Genomic DNA, 20447 nt, shown 5'->3' on the forward strand with positions numbered 1-20447 from the left:
ACGTTATGACAAATGCCTTAATTTGCTTGGAGATTATGTTGAGAAGTAGTTTAAAGTATCCTCTTTCAAATAAAATTTTTTATGTTTGTTAATATTTACTTTTGTGTCTTTATTTCACGAACGGGTACTACTTTCCGGATGACCCTCGTATATTTTTACCTATAATTACCTAAATAATATATATATATTTTTTTATTCCTTTTTAACAGAAATAATTAATGTCTTTTTTCAATACATATAGGTAAATATTGCGAATAAAGTATTTTGGGAATGTACAGCAAAATATCTTATAAGAAACATTGACCCGTTAATTTTGTAAGAAAAAATGCAAAATTTGATATTTCATTCATAAAATAACTAATTATTCAAGAAATGAATTGATTTATTTTCCCTTGTCAATTGACTTAATTCAAAAATCGTATCATAACTCTATTTACACGAATAATGGATTTTAAGCATAACCATAACAAGCCACATAACTACGTGTCTCTATCATTATTATGCCTTTTCGAAAAAATAGATTAAATTTGTGAAATTACTGTGATCATGCACTGAAGAAAAAGCTCCAGGAACATGTTTTCCATTTTCTTTGGAACAATGCTAACTTGCTGTACTCATTCTAGCACGCTTTTAATTCGCCAAAAGGGAATGACGAAGAGGTAAAAATGCTGGGACGTGGATGAATCAATAAGATGGCTTCCGGAAGTGGTGTAAGAGAGGCAGGTAGGATGAAGAGGTAGGAAGAGGCTGGAGGGAAATGCAGACCCATTGAGGTATGGGTTTTAAGACACATTGGGGCGGTAGGGGGAACAGGCAGGTTGTAGGCGAGGGATAGGCGAGGAGGGCTTCGTGGGAAAACGTGGTGAAGCGAGGCTGGAGGAGGAATCAGCCCCCACAGTTGGAACGCATAGGTGGTTGGGTCATTTCTTACCTAACGCGTGGCAGGAAGTGACCATTTTCCTTTTTACTCAAAAGCAACCCGCGCCTCTGTTTAAAATTTATCGTCGAATATCTTTCTTTTGGTCCGTTTATTTGCAGTCAAGTGATCTCTACCCATTCCACCTCTATGCAGCAAAGACTATTAACTTCCTTAACTCTTACGTACGTAAGTTACCTGCTAAGCTTTTCCTGCTGTTTTATTTTATCACATCCATATGCAATCTATGTTCGATACAACAGACATCTCCCGACCCAAATGCTTGAGTATTGTTTACGCGATACGTGAGGGTAAAAACCCGAGATGTTTGGGCGATGACCTAAGAATGCATGCTTGAATTAAACTCTACCAGGGGCAAATACCTTTAAATATACATAATACAGAACAGCCAATGGCCAATTAATTAGTCAACGTTTTACGACACTTTCCTCAGAGTTAAATGACCATCATGAAAAAATTGGGAATTTTGGGATAATGTTTTTTAAGACAGAATGTTCCCTCAAAATTCCCACAAAATGAAATTTGATATATAGCTACTCTGACATGATGCCTTCATGCACCATTTTCCTTAAAGCCCACAATTACTAATATTTCTTTTTGGTTAGCGTTGACGTCTGTACGTTTCATAAAAATGGAAAAAAGAACTTTTTAAACAAATTGCAAAAACCCATCACACTTTTGCAAAAAGAATCATTTTTGTCAAAGAATACATGATCAAAGTGTTATACATGTGGCTTGTAAAAATAATGCTGATTTTATAATATCAAAAATGGAAATTCTATTCAAGAATGAGTGAGATATTTCTGCAGTATTCGAAAATTCTTAAGAAAATGCTATGAATATAAAGTTATGTAGTAACGGACGTAACTTCGTCTGAGCGATTAAACCCAACCACTGATGCTTCATCCCAAGTTAAAGCTCACTTTCTCATCCACGCACATTTGATTTAAATTAAATATTATCAATTAACATTAGATTATACTTATATATGGCTCTAATTCAATCATGACGGCATTAAGTATTAAAATCACCTCGGATTTTTCTTGAATTTAAAGAAACTCATTCCCATACATGGAATAAATAGAGATTCGACAAAAAAGTCTTAGTTGTGAACGTTAAAATAATGTATTTTTAAAATAATTAAAAATGACTGCGTCATTCACAACAAAAATATTACTTCAATGATTAATACTGGGCAAATATTCCCAGTAGCCATAAAGGAACATATATTATAAACAAAGACCTGTATATCACTATCTATCAATAATTTGCACGCCGAATTTCCTCTTGTGTCTGTTTGTCTGTATTTTAATCTCATTGAATATAATGGAAACGTTAATAAGGCGTGGCTAGGACTGATACTGTATAAAGCGATAGGTATGAATCAAATCGAAAGTTTAAATGAATTGGAGAGTATATCACGCCAGAGTTAGAAGGCTGTGGTCCCATGGAGCTATCCGATTCACATTGTTTACTAAAATAACGAGTTTGTGCCCTAATGTTAGATAACAATCTTTCAAATACCGAAAATTCAATTCGCTGTTACGAGCCCGTGCGTTTCCTGATTACCTAGATTCCATATTATCCGCAAATCATATTTAGTATAAGAAGAATATTGATTTCGTAGATTCAGCAAGTGGCAAACAGCTGAAAAATGAGGTGATAAAACCATTATCATGTGCATATCTCGCACGAAAAAAAATTTAATCCTGATGTATTTAGTAATAATTGCCATCCCTTAAATCGAATATAAAATGCTGCTGCAATACTGACAAAGTTTTGTAGGATACCGTACGCTCCTCAAGAGGTTTTTTCTAGTGTGTATGTGGCGTGCATTATTTGTGTCTTAATTATAAAAATGTTACCGCCTGAGTAGATACCCACTTCGCTTGGTGGTTATCGGAACAATTTAGACTAGATGTAAAGTGGTACGAATAGAGAAAGAGGCCTGGCGCAGTGTTAGCAAACAAATGCGATAATACGTGTCTGATCTCGTCTGAAAAGGAAATCTGTCTATTCCATTTGAGAGAGGGAGATAGGGGGAGGTAGATGGAAAGAGAATTGTCGAAAGATATGAAGAGAGGTAAATAAAAAGATGAAGGAGAGAGAAATGGAAAGAATTATGGTGAGAAAGTAGGAGAGAGGGAGGGTTAGTGGGGCCGAAAGATAGAGCGTGTGAAATAGATGGAGAGTAGGAAGGATGGAGAGTTAGAATGGTGGGAAAAGAATGGAAAGGAGAGAGGAGAAGGATTCGAGATAGAGATAAAGATAGGGTGAAGAAGAATCAATGCCTTTTGCTCTCACTAGTACTCGCACGCGAGAGAAAAGAGAGACGTATGGACATGCATCGATTGTCTGACGGCATAATGCTCACATCAAAACGGCATGCCAACCGAGAAGATCTGTAAAACGGCAGAGATTTAGCATGCCAGTCCAGGGAACCATAACGCTCATATTTGAAACAAGTTATGCGGACCGGCTGCATAACCACTTTGCGTTTATGGTGATATTTTTTCTTTGGCCCATACTAACTATTCCTAGCCGGCTTGATCGCCTCATTTTTATTTGCAGCGAAGGTACAAGGTAATTACGCAAGGAACATTATTCGATGTCATTTAATGAAAAATTTGGTAAAGATGGCAAGCGTTTGACTTGAAAACATATAAATAGCTGCATTGGGAGTTCTTCAAAAAGAAAAATCAATAAAAATACAAAAAATATTTTTTTAAATTAAAATTCTGCCTTATCGACGATTAGGAATAAGTTTTACTATCTCTATTTTTCAACTGAATATTTTTTAATAACAAACTAATTTCTTTCTGCGACCTCAGAAGAAGCGTGAAGAGCTAATAATTTCCTTAAGAATAAAATGCTCTCATTTACTAAATTGAAATAAAGTTCATACTAATGAACGTAAATATTCCAAACAATTCAAAGATTACCAGGGATGGCTTGTCTGGCTAAGATTTACCCATTCCGCATATAATAATCTTTTTAATTCTTTTATCCTCCGATTTAACATGCACAGGAAATATCCGAGGATAAAATAATCTCCTTGAGGCAGAAAGATATCAGAAGCCCTTTGTTATTCCATTTTAAGATGGGAGATCAGGATGGTGTGGTGACTAACTTACAGGCTTCTCACCGATATGGCCCGGGTTAAAATCCTGGATACAGCAAATATTTTCAGTGGTATCCCGATCCCCACTTGAGGTGCTTTGTGGAGAGCACTTTGAGTGAGGTAGACGTCCGTCGGATGGGACGTTAAACTGCGGGCCACTTGGTGCCTCTCCACAAGAGTAAGTTAATGCCGACCCCGGGTTTCCCTCCACCCTTCCTTTCCCATCCATCCGCAATGGCGCAAATGACCATAGCTGTCGGTCGCCTCCCATAATAACTGTTACTACTAACATTTTAACTTTCACTTCGACCATTTTGGTCGGCTCTCAGTAGGAAATACGGTTGAAGTGGTTAATTTTGTGAATGAGGTATTAGCTAATTTACAAAAATATGTAGCAACAGTTTGATAAATAACCTTATGCAAAATTGTGGTTAAGATATTTTTCGGGAGAAGTTCTTTATATTTTCCCTCATAGCACTACATCAAACATGGAAATCGTTAGAATATTTTAGGTTAGAAAACAAACGTTATCTAAAGTTGCATTGAATGAATTTGCATTCAATGAATTTTACACGAATGCATTAACAGAGTTTAAGTATGAGAATTAAATCGGAACATTGGTTAATATTGAGCCAATCTCTAAGAAAAACCTTCTCTCCACAAATGAGATGAACATTTATCATAACTTGGACGGTATTGCTGCATTAGTTTAATAGGATTTTAAATTAAAATATCATCATAGCAACTCTAATACCCAATGGAGTATTTCTAAAAAATTACAAGTGAATTTCTTCGAAACGGTGAAGGTTGGCAGATTCTAGAATCTTGAGTGTGGGTATAAACAGCTACAACGGAGCAATAACTCCAACAGAATATAGTAAAAGTACTCACAACCGACCTCTGTGGGATAAAAGACCGATTAGTATTGTATAGAATGTTAGAATAAAAATCCCAATATGCAATATGAAGCAATTCGATAAGCCCTGAGAGTGTTTCTTGTACGCAATGCTATAAAAAATCTAATCATCGAGGGTCTAAAGCGAGAATAAATTCTTTATTTTATAATATACATCTTGCATGAAAAACAACCTTCCATAGAACTAGGAGATTAAGAAAACTAACTTCAGGGAATGACTCATATTCTGAATTCACAGAGTCAGAAGATAATATTAGTTGTGAACTCATTCTACCGGTAACTACCAGAAATTGTTTTCGGAATTTAGATGCCGATACCAAGTAACGTTACAGATATAGGTTTGACACAACGATGAACTATGACCAACGATGTGTTACAGTGAAGTAAAAAAGTGCTAATTTTAATATTACCAATATGGAGATGGGAGTGACTTTTCATTTCGATTTTTTTTTTTAATGCTAGCTTCATGGATATAGATAGGTATGGAACTTTAATGCAAAAGAGATAAAAAGTATCAAGCACAACGCAGCCGTAGAACTTAATTTTAAAGATAAATATATGCACAGGTTAAAGTAGGAAATAGACTCCTTGAGTCAACTAGTCCTTCATCCACAGGGACTGACGCCGTGAACAACCTCTGGTGGAATGACTTCACTCCACATAACAGCTCCTCGCCGAAATCCTTCAATCATCTCTACGAAGCAATTAGATATTCCATCATGGCTTAATGAGGAAGGCATAATTCAGACACCAAATTACGGAAACCTGCTTAAATAGAGGCACGAAAATTCGGCCCCCATACTATGCATAAGATGCTAATAATCGTCTTGAAGATGTAATATTCCGACCAATTAAATCAATTTGAGAGAGGGATATGCAAGTTGAAATGCCCAAAGAGAGACATTTGAATTTTAAGGTTTGCTGGGTGGAAGAGTCCATTTAACCGTGACCTATTAATGGCATCTGTGCACTGATGTTGGATAAATGGGTACTTGCTATTTAAGAATTAAGCGAAGGATGATGGAATTCTCCTCAGATTTACACTCATTATACAGCACCTGTTTCCTCACCAGAAAAAGGACTACATCCTACCAGTGTACGATCATGTTCCATCTGAAAGAAAACCTCATCTGTTGATCCTTGATTGGTTGCCAGGCGTTGAATATTTCGTTCCTTCAATGTCATGTTATCTACTAGTGTCTCAGTTGAGTCTAAGAAAGGGAATACAGTTACAGCTTCATATTGAAAAGGAAATAATAATAATTTCACGATTTTATCATAAATTCTAAACACATTAAAAATTATGGTTTAAGCTAAATACGTTAAAGGCTTGGGGGCCAAAACCACGCCTCCTCGGTGATTTTAATCTTTAATGTGTGTCTGAGGGGGAAGTGAGTCAATAATAGATATATTGTAACCGTATTTAAGGAATACATTGTGGAGGGAGGCATTTTAGGGAAATTGTAGAAATGCTGATGGGGAAGAAGGGTTGAAATAGGCACGGTGTATATTTATGCGTGTGGTGAAGAGTATGGTTCATTTACCATCGCAGAAAGAGGGGCAGAGCTTGCAGTTCAGTTGACAGAATACAGGTATATTCTGGGATGTACTTGAGAGGAGAACGCGAGATGGGAGGAACTTAGTCAGTTTTGACGGGGGCAACGGAAGGCAAAGGGGTAAATTTTTTCCAAAACTGCCATATCATATTACTACAATGACCATGATTCCAAGCAGTACAAGACGAGGTTTAATATCAAAATCGAACGAACCGTCTCACTGCATACTTACTCAACGTCCTCATCAAAACTTCCCTGCTCGTGAAAGCATTTTTGCCAACAGCTATTCTTCTGCTTCTATCCAAATAACTTTGACAATTTAATCCAAAAACTACTTCGAAATAAGTAATATGTTACAGCGGCTCTAGTTTTTGAAACCATATTTTAATGTTTAATTTAGCTTTCCTCTTCCTTGGAAAAGCAATAGCCATTGACTTTTTCTTGCTAATTCTCATACAAACCGTTAGGACTCAAATTATAATGCACTCAGCAATGTTAACAAGCTCATAAATGACAGTTGACTAAAGACTGATCACCCGTGAACATAACACTCAAGCTTTGACACTCGTCATCCAGACTCTCAAGCCACCACTCACACTGAACCTGACTGTAGCATGTACAGGGTGTGGATATTACGATGTTTTGATATGAACTACGATTATGTAGAGTAAGGGAATATGGCCATTGAAGCACACTAATATACATACATTAGATGCTTTTGAAATTAAGATGAGACAAATGTTAGAAAAGTTGAAGCAGACAGGAAGGAAAACATAGAAGGAATTGCTAGGCTGGGTTGGGTGGATAAATTAGTTTTGTAAAATTTATAAATTTATGTTATTTATATATAAATATATGAATATATATATATATATATAAATATGTATATATATATATATATATATATATATATATATATATATATTTATTATTATTATTACAAGGTAATCTACCGGTTTAGGTAGGTTTTTATATGCACACAACTGCCAAAAAAATATTTTATGACTCCTAACAAAACATAAATCAGCAACCTACTCTACATCAGGTCAATCTTCATCCTTGAGTACATCCTTCCTCCTTGAATAACATTCTCTCCTCTACTACAAGGTCTTCAACATCCCACTGCCGATCAATACGCCTATCATCAAGTTTTCCTGACTCCATAGAATTTCTCCCAACAAACCCTTCTCTTCAACCCATCATACCAAGTACTTTCTCATTTTTGTTCTTCTCTTTCCATTTCACCTGCTCCATTCTTCTGCACACCTACATTTCAAAAGCCTCCAGTCCACGTCTATCTTCCTGCTTCAATGACCACGTTTCCGCGCCGTACATCGCTACGCTCCATATCAAAGTTTTTACGAGTCTTTCCTAGATATCCTTTCTCAACGTCCCCGTCATCAACTCCCTCCTCCTTGTGAAAGCCTCTTTGCTCAGCGAAATTCTTCTCCTTTCGTCCCTTCTATTTTGACCGTGTTGGTCCAAAACACTGAATTTCCAATTCACTCAGGAATGCTTGCAACCCCTTGGCTGACTGATAAACTAAAGCTTGGTCATCAGGAAACCCAACTGATTTTCCCAGTTGCCTGCCGAATTTCATTTCTACCGTCAGTTCTTAGCATGCCTCTTCCATCATTTCCTCTACCTATACGTTAAACAGCAACGGTGATAATGGGCAACCCTGCCTTACACCTAACCCTGCCTTTCCTGGCAGTTGCCATCCGGACTCTTTGTTCCCCACTCCCACCTGTGCAGTCTGGGAAATTCACAGGTTGCGGATAACCCTTCTGTTCCTCGAATCTATTCCTATTTTTTGCAATACAATCATGCGTTTTTCCCAATTCACTCTGTCAAACGCTTTTCGATATCTACGAAACAGGCAAATACATCCTGATTGTATTCTATATTCCTCTCGATTAATAATCTCATTACTGCAATGGCCACACGCGTACCTCTCTCCTTCCCAAACCCAAACTGATAAACCCCTAAATAATCATTTGCTTTGGAATGTCAACCTTGTTGTTCTGTAGTTCTCACACGATGTAGCTTTTGCCATTTTTGGAATAGGAAATAACACTGATCTCACCAAGTCATCCGGCCAGATTCCTCCCTTATGTATACTACGAATCAGCCCATATAACCTCTTTATCTCACATTTTCCTAAGCATTTCAATAGTTCCGCAGGAATGTTGTCTATCCCCACGGCCTTATTTATTTTCATCTCCCATAATGCCCTTTCTATCTCATCGTTGAGTATGTCTGGACATAAGCCGTTTTCATGTACGTCAGGTTCCTTTTCTATATCTAACCTTGTTTGCTTAAGTTCATTACCATACAGTGCTTCCATATATTGCTTCCATCTTTCTTGTATCTTTTCCGTTTTAACAATTATCTTACCCGCCTTATCTCAAATTTTCAGCATAGAAGTTCCCTTCTTACCTACCGATAGTGATTTAACCTTGCAGTAAAGCGCACCAAGTTCACCCTTCGTTCGCAAACTTTCCATATCCTCACACTGCGTTTTCACCCTTGCTTCTTTTGCTTTATTTGTTGCCCGTCTCAATTTATTATTTTACTCTTTGTACTTCATTTTGCCTAACTCGGTGTTAATATCTTTCCATTTTCTTCTCACATCCATCTGTGTAATCATCTCATCCGTGATTCATGGTTTCCTTATACTTTTCCCGTTAACGGTTTCTTCATTGCATTTTGCAGCTTTCGATATATATTGCTTGATACATTCCGATCTTTCTTCGATTGTACTCAACTCTTTATCGTGCTCCATAATGGTAGAGAAAATTATGAGGGACGATATATATATATATAATGAAGCAATATATATCGAAAGGTGCAAAATACAATGAAATTATAATGTAATGTAATTATATGCAATAAATACAATAAATGTATAATTTAATATATACATATATATAATTATTCATATTTACTTTTATAGATAACTATAAATATAAATGTATATATAAATCTAAATGCTCAACCTTTCCTATGATGATGACACAGTTGAGAATAAATTTGATTGTTCATTAAAAAATAGGAGATAATACTTTTCGAATCACCCTCGTATACACACACATATGTATTATATATATGTATATATATATATATATATAATATATATATATATCTATATATATATATATATGTACATGTATATATATATATATATATATATATATATATATATATATATACATATATATACATGTACATACGTACACGCCCGCATAGAAAACGCGTAATCGTCTGGGACATGATAAATAGTGATTCATATAGATCACAATTATTTATGCCTAAAAGTTGATAACGTAATTTGATTGACATGATAATTTGTTTAAATCCGTGGAAGAAAAACTTAAAACACCCTTCTGCTTTCAGTAATATAGCTTTCCTTTCTCCGGTATATCTCTAGTCTTGGGGTTTAGAGAAATTTTAATTTCTGATACATTCATCATATTTTAAAGGTACCATGACTTTTATATTCCCAATGAAACTAATTATATGCTCCAGGACATTTTATCAGTATTCCTCGCAATACAGTTACGTTTAACATAAAAAATACCCTTCAAATAAAAGAATAGTGCAGCAATAATAAATTCATTGGTGTAGAAACCCTTAAAGGTCAAACCCTCGACCTTTTTAAAATACCATAATTATTTAATTTATGTTTAAATTATGGTAGTCCTAAAGTGCTCCTTTAAAATCCTGCATCCAAAAATGTATTCGGCTAAAAGCACTTTTACAACAATGTCGTACTACTCATAAATGAAACCATAGTTATTCTGATAGAACTATGTAAACTAGTTAATAGTTTTCCTGATAAAAAACATCAATTAAAAATTATTATATACTATATTTTATTGTATTGTATCGTACCCGTATTATATCATATCTTATTTTATTATATTGTAGAAGCAATTGGACATAATCTTTTAAACAAAGTTCCAATGTATTTTTCTATTGCAGCACATATTGCTTGCCGTGAGCCCTATCATAGAAATTACATTTCCACTCCAGATGTTCTGAAGTTCTGAAGATATATCAATAGAATAGCTTGAACATCTGCGGAATTCTCGGAGGACGAAATGTAGATGCTCATTGCTACACCATCCTTCAAAGTCCCTAGCACTCTATTTCGGCCACCACTTTTCCCTGTCGCACTCCCTAGCTATTTCGCTGTTGGGAACGATACATAAACACCCACCGTTTTAATGGAAATCTCGCAACTCAAAGAGTAAGCATACATTCGCTCTAACTCCTCACATAATTTCAATGAGAGCACCGGATAATTTATTCTAATTTCACGCGTGGGGAAAGAACATGAGACTACGGGTGCCGGAAAATAAAGAGAAAGTGGAGAAAAAATTCCCGAGGGCCCAGAGAGCAAAAGACCGAAAGACGCAAGGGTTTTAAAACCCTCACTTTTTACGCCCAAACGAGGATGAGGTATGTTTTCAATTCATTAGTCCCTCCTAAGCAGTGAAGGACCCGGCTTTCATTGGCACCCAATTAATCCTACCGTTCAGGCGGGACAGTGGGGACTGGGTGGGAGTGGAGAGAGGGGAGGGAGCCAGGCAGTGGAGATGAGGGCCGCAGGGGTGCAGGGAAGAGCGTGCGGGGGCTGCCGAAGGGGAGATGGGCCAAATACTAAGAGGTTTCCGTTAATCAGGAATCTTGCAGGCCAGTCTGCGGAGTGGGATTGCTGGTGTCCAGCAAAGAGAGCAAAATCCCCACTGGCCATTTTAGTTAGAGGGATCCGATTTTAGAGGTGAAGGGAAGGCAGCTTCCTGGGCTTATCGAGCAAGAGTTTGTTGTTCTAAGCAGCATTGACGCTGGGGAAAAAGATTTGCTTCGATAAAATGCCTAAATGTTGTGCTTTGATGATATAACCAGACTTACTTACTATACTTACAGATTTGCTTACAAAAGAATAAATATATAAAAAAATAATAACTAACATGAGAGTACGCTTATGCTTCCTCAATAAGAAAATAAAAGAAGTAATTAGAAAGGCCCATAGACATTTTATTCGCATTCCGGAAATGGAAAACCCATTGTAGAATATGAGAGTAAAGAAATAAGACAAATTTAATAAACTCAACAGTGTTTGAGGTTTAAAAAAAAGTAATTACAATGCATCAATTTTAGAGAGTAAAACATTTGCCGTGACCAGGATCCCGTTCAGTACGAATGTTTTCTACACCGAAATTCACACTTTTGGGATGACTCCGTCAAAAGTTAGTTTCAGCATCTCCTGCAATTTCTTGGATTTAAAAAAAGTAATGAGTTGCTAAAAAACAGCTGAATATCTAACTTCCAAAATTGTTTTTCAACTGCATCTGACAGAAACGATTCTAAGTCAGGTGGAGCGCCATGTCTGGTGAATTAGAAAGAAAATATTGCCAGTTACGAAAGACAGAATAATTTCAACTCCTCTGAAATAAGTGAATTCGCATTACCCTAGATACCGCAACCACAGTACCATAGGAGAATTTAATAAGGCATAAGATTAAATAATGGCATAGACCAAGTTAACTGAACGAAAAACCGAAATTTACTATAGATTGATTTAGAAACATTAAAACTCTCATGTTAAAATGCGGATGAATTCCATTATTTAAATTAAACCAAAAATATTTTATTTATACAGCAATACGTTGAACTCTACATCACCTGTTCTATCATCATCATGCGAAAAATTATGCGTTAATGTAAGTGCTTCTGATTTTATGGTAGTTAAATATTTTATGTGGAGAAGAAAAATCATACGGGATAATATATTTTTCCAACAATATATATTTGTTTTTCATTTGATTCCGTAGACTATTCCCGGAACATGGACCAATGTGATTGAAAAATACCAAACTATGACTGATATCAAAGAGTCACTAACACCTGCATCTTGTCACTCAGGGCATTTTTATAGAAAAAAAAGAAAATAAGTAAAGGGAGATTCAAATATCCCGAAATATATACCTCATGGATCGATTTCGGAGTACACGAAAAAAACATACTATTTCACCATTATCCCTTGCATAGTTGGGACAACAGAACGAATAGCCATAAACCACGCCCAATATAACTAAGCGTTCAGGTTTACCTGCATCACGACGACAGTCGACTTTCTCTGCAAAGCTAAAGACAGCTTTCCAATCGACGTACTACGGAATTCAATCTAGCTGTGGAAAATCATATGCCTAAACAACATCCACAGGGCTAAATTGGCGTAATTATGAACACTTGAGAGCTACGAACAATAGACAACTACGGCCCTCACCCTGTGCAGAGCTTACCTGGACAAGCCCAAAACACAATATTAACTTACAGGGAGCTAAATTACAGAAAGCCGTACCTTCCCAGGACTAATTTGTGAATCCGTAGAAATGGCCAGGAAGACCAAAAATTCCAAGAGGGTAGAAATCTACCAACTTTCCAGCTCCTGTAAACGCGTTTTAGCAAAACAAATGTGGGTCACCAACCGCAGCGCATCTTCTCAAACAGGACGCCTACATCAATGCAAGACGGGCGAAAGCAAACATCAGCCACTTCTAACCTGAAGACGCCGACTTCAGCGCCGAAGAAACTGCCCTCCTATATAATGCATCCACGTGAAAGACACCCCGGAAGCATTTACTCTTCAATCGCTACACTTCGCGGAAGCGTTCACAGCAAATTATGGTAACATCGGATAAGATGTTACATAAAACTGATATGAAAATTCAAATAGGAAGCTCCCAAAAAGTTGTCCCTATTTTGGTAAGTTTAATTAATCTAATATTATAATTGATATAAATTAATAATGATACCTGTATAAGGCTTTTCGTAAGATATTAAATTCAATATAACCCTTGTAACTTTTCGCAGCAGTAGGAAGGTATACGAGTAATGCTACACGGATTTGGCATCCAAGCGCCCTCTTCCCATCAATGATTATCCTACATGACACAATCTTTCTATTTATTAACCAGCCCCGGAACCCCTCTAGGCACCTTCGTTTCATGCTACCATTAATTTGAAACCTTTTATACCAATTACACTGATTTCTGACAACGATTTTTTATTCATTAATGAATATGCCATAACTTATTTAATTTGAACTTGAAAGGATACTGTAGAAACAAATAAAGTACTCACCTTAGATCACCTTTTTGCAGCGTCACTTCTTCGAAAACAATTCTGATTCTTTCCCTAAGTCTGAAATGAAAAAAAGGAGACATAAGGGATAACTTAGCATTACAGCTGTTCTTTTTAATTTAGAAAATCTGACAAAAATGTATACTTTCACGTATGCCAATGATATAATTTTAAAACTAAAACTTACTCATTTATCTTATCATAAGTTCTATAACTTTTTGCAAGCACTCTATACTATAATATATGTTGCTAGCATTCTAAATGAAATGAATCTAGGCTGGACATTGAATTAAAACTTAAGCTTCATGTGATAAAAAGGGGTACCTTGGCGCACACATTTTGCTCTTCAAAATTTTACGAGTAATTTTGTCACACCTAGTAATAATTTTACGACACTAATAAATGCATATAATGCTGTATTAAATACCAAATATTCATATTTTATACAAGTTTAAGTACAGAATAAAAATGATATATTGGTTTGATTATAATATTTTCAATAATATATCAATGTACAAATACTCAAAAACATAGATATTAAATTTACTTTATAATAGTTCAAGACACCATCTTTAATGTTTAGAATATATATTCCCTCAATATGCTAAAAGAAGTAAAATCGGATGTGACTTTCTGAATTCTGAATACTATTTTTAAATATTATATCGTTGTGTATTAAAATTATTAGCTAATCTATGCGTTTAGGCAGGTTTAAGATGGAATAACTACTAAATAAATATGTGGTTTTTCCAAAAAAAAACAAAATTCATCATCCTAATCTCCATGAGTCCCACTTCAACTCTGCATGCTTCATTCCTCCCTTAATCCAGTCCAAAATCCCTGTCCTATTCCTGCCCTTTCCTCGTTCACCTAACATTCTCCCCTCTATTACAGTCTTCAACATCCCACTGCCGATCAATAAGCCCATAATCCATTTTTCCTGATTCCGTAGGATTTATTCCAACAAAAACCTCTCTTCACCCACTATACCAAATACTTTCTCATTTGCTTTCTTCTCGGTCCATTTCACCTTCTCCATTCTTCTCCACACCTACATTCCAAAAGCCAAAACTCTATGTCCATCTTCCTGCTTCAATGACCATGTCTCCGCGCCGCACAGAACTACGTTCCATATCAAGATTTTAACGAGCTTTATCTTAACATCCTTACTCAACGTCCCTCTCATCAACTCCCTCCTCCTCGTGAAAAGATCTTTGCCTTGCGCAATTTTCTCCCCTACGTCCCTACTACTTTGACCGTGTTGGTCCAAAGCACTTTGGAGATACGTAAACTGCTCTACCTGCTCTAGTTTTTAACCTCCAATTTTAGTGTTAACGTTGGCCTTTCTCTTTCTAGAAATTCCCATTACCTCTGCTTTATTTATATTGATTCTCATCCCATACCTGTCGCACTAAATTTCCAATTCACTAAACAATGCTTGCAACCCCTTGGCCGACTGACAAACTAAAGCTTGACCATTAGCAAACCTAACTGATTTTACGAATTCCACGCCCACTTTCATTCCTACCTCCAGTTCTTCCCATGCCTCTTTAATCATTTCCTCTGCATACAGGTTGAACAGCAACGATGATAATGGGTAACCCTGCCTTACACCTCTTCCTAACACTGCCCATCCGGACTTCCCGTTCCCCACCCGTACCTGAGCAGTGTGAGACATGTACAGGTGGCGGATTAGCCTCCTGTCCCTCCAATCTATTCCTATTTTCTGCAAATATACTCATTAGTTTTTCCCAGTTCACTCTATCAAATGCTTTTTCGAAATCTACGAAACAGACAAATACCTTCTGGTTGTGTTCTATATTCATCTCGATTAATAATCTCATTACTGCAATGGCATCACACAAACCTCTCCCCTTCCTAAACCCAAACTGAAAACCCCTAAGTAGTCGTTTGCCCTACTCTCTATTCTTTTGTATATGATACTTTGAAAAACTTTAGCTGCGTGGGATATCAAACTTATTGTCCTGTAGTCCTCACATGATGTAGCCTTTACCTTTTGCGGAATAGGAACTAAAACTCATCTCAAAGTCTTCCGGCCAGATTCCGGAATACTCAAGGATGGATAACGGAATATACCTGAAGAATGAAAATAGGAGAGGTTGGGAAGATGGTATCGAACAGATCACAAGTGCGAATATTTCCTTGACCGGGGCTTCAGCACCTGTTTTTACCTACCGTTTTGATGAATTCACTACTTGATCTTTTGCGCTTGTGATCTGCTCGTTTCCGCTAACCCCCCTCTCCTGTGTTCGTCCTTAATGCGTGTTCTTCTCCGTTTTCGTCATATATATACGTATTTCCATGTGCATGTATACCTGTTCATCACATATCGAGTTTTCGTGTTTTAATGTGCCTTTGGCCAATGTAGCTCGTTTCTTTCCTCTGGCCACACGTGCCAAGAAAGGCATTATTCTTATTTTATATGTCCTTGTATGACTGCTTCCCTACTGCCCTTTCCTCTTGTGTCGTCTGTTTCTCCTCTGGTGAATAAAACTGCTCTCTAACGCCAACAGCTCTCTTGGCCAAAGAATCATCGGGGAACTTGGTTGCATTACCCCCCCACAGATTTTAGAGTAAACACGCTTCCTCTATATACACGTGTTGGAAGCTCAAGTGGTTAAGAGCATCGACCCGGCAAGTCAAAAGACCTGTAGTTCAAGTCCCGGTCAATGAAATATTTATGCGCTTGTGATCTGCTCGATTCCGCCTTCCCCACCTCTCATGTGTTCGGCCTTTATATGTACTCCTCTCCCTTCTCTTTGCATCTATTTTCATGTGAATGAATGTTTGCTCGCAATATGGTTCGCAACACACGCACAGGCCTGTATACAATACAACAATACATACTTGCTTTTACATACTTGATGGAAGGGTTTAAGCGGTAATATGGAGCAATTTCAGGGAAAAATTATATTAAGTACATAGAGAATCGCCTTGATGTAGGAAGGGAAAACTCAACCAGCCTTGAGAGACATGAAATGGATGTTATACAACCAGACGACATTTGATGAGGGAAAAACTAATACGAAGAGGAGTTTTGGGAGGCATGGACGGGAGGGGACAAATAGACCGGAAACGCGACGTAGACCACTATGGCGTGGGGCGAGTTTGCCAGCAATATAGAAAACAAGGTCGTAGAGTCGATAAGAGAAGTCTTCTAACATCGTGATAGGGTTAGATAATATCACTTTTTTTATAAATAAGGTTTTGGAATCAAGATACTGCGGGGGCTAACGTACTGGCTTCCCACCCAAAGGGTCCGGATTCAAATCCCGGCGGTGTTGAATATTTTTCAGAGGTATCATCTCGATCCCTACTTGAGGTACTTTGTGTAGGGCACTTTGACTGAGGACGCCGTCCGTCGGAAGGGGCGTTAAGCTGAGGACCGTTTGGCGCCTTTCGTAAAGAGTAGGCTAATGCCGACGTCGGGTTTCTCTCCACCCTTCATCCTCTCCTGTCTATCCCCTATGGCGCAAATGACCTCAGCAGTCGGTAGCCTCCCCTAAATACTACTACTAGAGTAGTAACAGCTAAAGTGTGGAACGTACTTTACGTGAATGAGAAAATGCATGTGAGTCTTGTGGAAGGTCGAAGATTAAGCGCTTTTGGGATGTGAATGTGAGAAAGAATTTAGAATAACTTGACCAATTATATACATTATTTACATTTATACAGAGAATTGGGTTTTCTCGTTGTTGATAGATAATAGTCTGAGAATCTAAAGAAACAAACGATACAATCTTGTGCATAGTGAAAGAATAGGGTAATTGGAAACGGCAGGGAACTCTGCGAGGGAAATTATTAGAATAGATGGATATTGTAGAACGTGATAAAAAAGAGAATTTGGGTCAGAGGGATAGAGATAGAAAAAGTATAGGGTCTCTAGACAGTATGAGAGCAGGCATAGGTAATGCAGGAATGAATAATAATAAAAATTATTAACAAACAATTGGATTTTCTCTTTTTAGGTAGATAAGAGCCTTTATGACTGTTCAAAACTAACATTATTTGGTGGATTAACTTGATTGCATCATTCAGGTGCCTTAGTATTGAGTATGAATAAATAGGATAGACGAATGGTGCCTAAACTATGAGTGAAATAGCACAATTAAATATTTATTCCAATTTAACATGTACCATATGAAGATTACGTATTTTCCCGGAATTCTCAATCATATTATGTTACCCACTCGGCAATATTACGTGAAAATTTTAATTGGATATTTGTTGCCTCGCTTGGGCTTTATTGACTTTTACATTTTGAAAATGATAGCCGAAGTATACATCCATTAATCCGCGAGATATCTCTATGATTACGTAAATTTGAGTTCAAAGACCATTAAAATGAAGGAGAACGAATAATGGAAGCCACGAAGAACGACGATAAATTGAAAGAGTGACGCAGAAAGAGGAACGCATTTTGGTTTCTTCGCACGAAGGGTGCGACATTGGCTAAAATTCATTGCCACCAAGGACAGATTTATGACCGTCAAAAGAAATGGTTCGGGCATGGAAGGTAAGAGAGGGTCTGGCTATCCATGTTGGTAAAATATACTGCGAAACGAATTGCAGGGGAAAAATTTTTATTCTTTTCGCGGTTGATTTCACTAACATCCTCAATCCATCGTAAAACGTAGTCGACTTCGTTGTTTCTTCACAAACAAAGGAAATATTGGGCGATCAAATTGAAAAATGACATGCATGATGTGATAAATATTTACTAACTCATCATTCAGTTACTAATCATGAGTTAAATGCGTCATGTACGACATATATCATTCCATTTTAAAATAATTTTGTGACTTACAATGCATTAAATAGATCATTGCTGATTAAGTTCGGCATATGCTTATAGTGAAGGAGTAGCATGTCAATGCTAGCAATATAATTTCCCATACCCTATAATTCTACTGAAACTAATAAATCAATATAATCCGGAAAAAAATCATTCTCATATCCCCAAAATATTATAGGCTAAGGAATTTTTGGCAAAATAATTTTCCAGACGGTGAACCGAAACCACCACAACCTACGGTACATTTGCTACTTTATTTACCAAAAATTCGGAGAAAATTAGATGAAAAAAACTAGTAACATTAATTTACTTCCTAGAATACACTTTTTATCTTCCACCGATAGCTACAAAAATATTTATCTTTTTGATACATTGAATCATGGAATTTATTATTAAAATTTTAATTTTTAAATATTTTAAATCTATTGCATTTAAAGATTAATGCAATAGGACGCTTCAAATTCTCGTAGATAATACATAAACAGTAGTCCTTTGAATCCTACTTGTAGTCGCGCATTTAAGTTCATATTCCATTCCACTGAAACAAACATACTCAAGGGCATGTTCAGTGCTTTATAATGAACCCTAACTTTTTAAGTCATATTTCGGTCTGAGAACGGTAAAGAATATTAGAGAGGACAATTCAAAGACTGACGCCATACACGCATTTATGCAGGATGACGTAAAAGACGTCTCCAATGGGCTAAGAACTACGGAGATATATCGGACATTTCCTCTTGCCCTCAATCCTCCTAGCTTCTCCAACACTGCCTCGAGCGTACGCACTCCTGATCCGCTGCAATTAACCTGTCAGGTGAGTAAATTCCAATCCAAAGACTACTTTTTTGTCCTAAATAGATATTTTTTGATTGAGGAGTCTGAAATTGGGCGAAAAATTACTATTCCAACTTGATTTTTAGTTGGAAAACATATCATACCCTAACAGATTAATGCGTGAAATTTACTAGGGTGAATGCGTGGAAATTAATGAGTTAATGTGTAAATAATAATGACCTGAGACATACTAAGGAGTAGTTGAAGCCAAATCCAACCTATATACTCAAGATAATTGCAAAGACACATTGCATTAGGGAGGCAATTTCTCCATGGTTGTAAACTCGCTGTAGCAGTCCAAATGTAACATGATATTCTTAATTTACTAAATTGGTTACATTCGCTTTATTTATCGTTACTTCTTAGAAATTACGGATACGGTATCTCTCAAAACAGACATTTATCTTCAGATGGGAATACTATGAGAAACTTGATAAGAAACAAAATACTTCCCCGTAACAATGCAAATTTTTGCATGCATCAAAAAGGTAATGATTCATGGGATAATATACAAACCGAGTATCCAGATCAGGTTGAACAAGATGAAAAACAAAATATTTGTGAATGAGAAAAAATATGTTCTGGCATCATATTTTTACATATTTTGTTAACTCCTTGATTACTCGCATAAAACTCTTACATTGCATAGACAGGCTAAAATTTGGGTGGTTTATTTTTATAAATTCTTTTCTCGTGACGTGGTTTACAATTTCTACTTGACTGAACACAGGCTTAAGTCATATTACGAACATGACATCTTACAACAACATTTCGTACTATAAAGTCTATTTAATTGTGATTGTGTTCAAAATCATCATATCCGTGTCTTGCTAAATATTCCTTTTTTATGACTCTTGGAATACATGCTTGGTGTAGAGGTATACGAGGGAGGTCCCAGAAGTGCCCGACCCAAAAACTAAAACAAAAATTTGGAAAGAAATGCATTTATTTTCCACATAATCTCCTTTCAGCTTTAATACCTTTTTCCCAACGATATTCAATAAGTTCGATACCCTTTTTTATAATGAGAACTGTCTTGCACCTCAAAATAGCCATAAACTGCCGACGTCACTTCCTCACGGTTGGTAAATCTTTGAATACCGAGCCATTTTTTC

At 36.6% G+C, this 20447-nt stretch overlaps 1 protein-coding gene across 1 annotated transcript in view; it reads right to left on the reverse strand.

Annotated features, from left to right (window-relative positions):
• Sol1 overlaps positions 1–20447 on the reverse strand; it is a 1662073-nt gene that overhangs the window by 613901 nt on the left and 1027725 nt on the right. The window contains exon 7 of the mRNA XM_071582627.1: positions 13683–13742. Within this exon, the coding sequence (XP_071438728.1) occupies positions 13683–13742 (60 nt within the window). The remainder of the gene's footprint in view (positions 1–13682; positions 13743–20447) is intronic.

This window comes from Hetaerina americana, unplaced genomic scaffold, assembly GCF_022747635.1.
Source record: "Hetaerina americana unplaced genomic scaffold, ioHetAmer1.1.p SCAF_12, whole genome shotgun sequence".
Classification (NCBI taxonomy): Eukaryota; Metazoa; Arthropoda; class Insecta; order Odonata; family Calopterygidae; genus Hetaerina; species Hetaerina americana.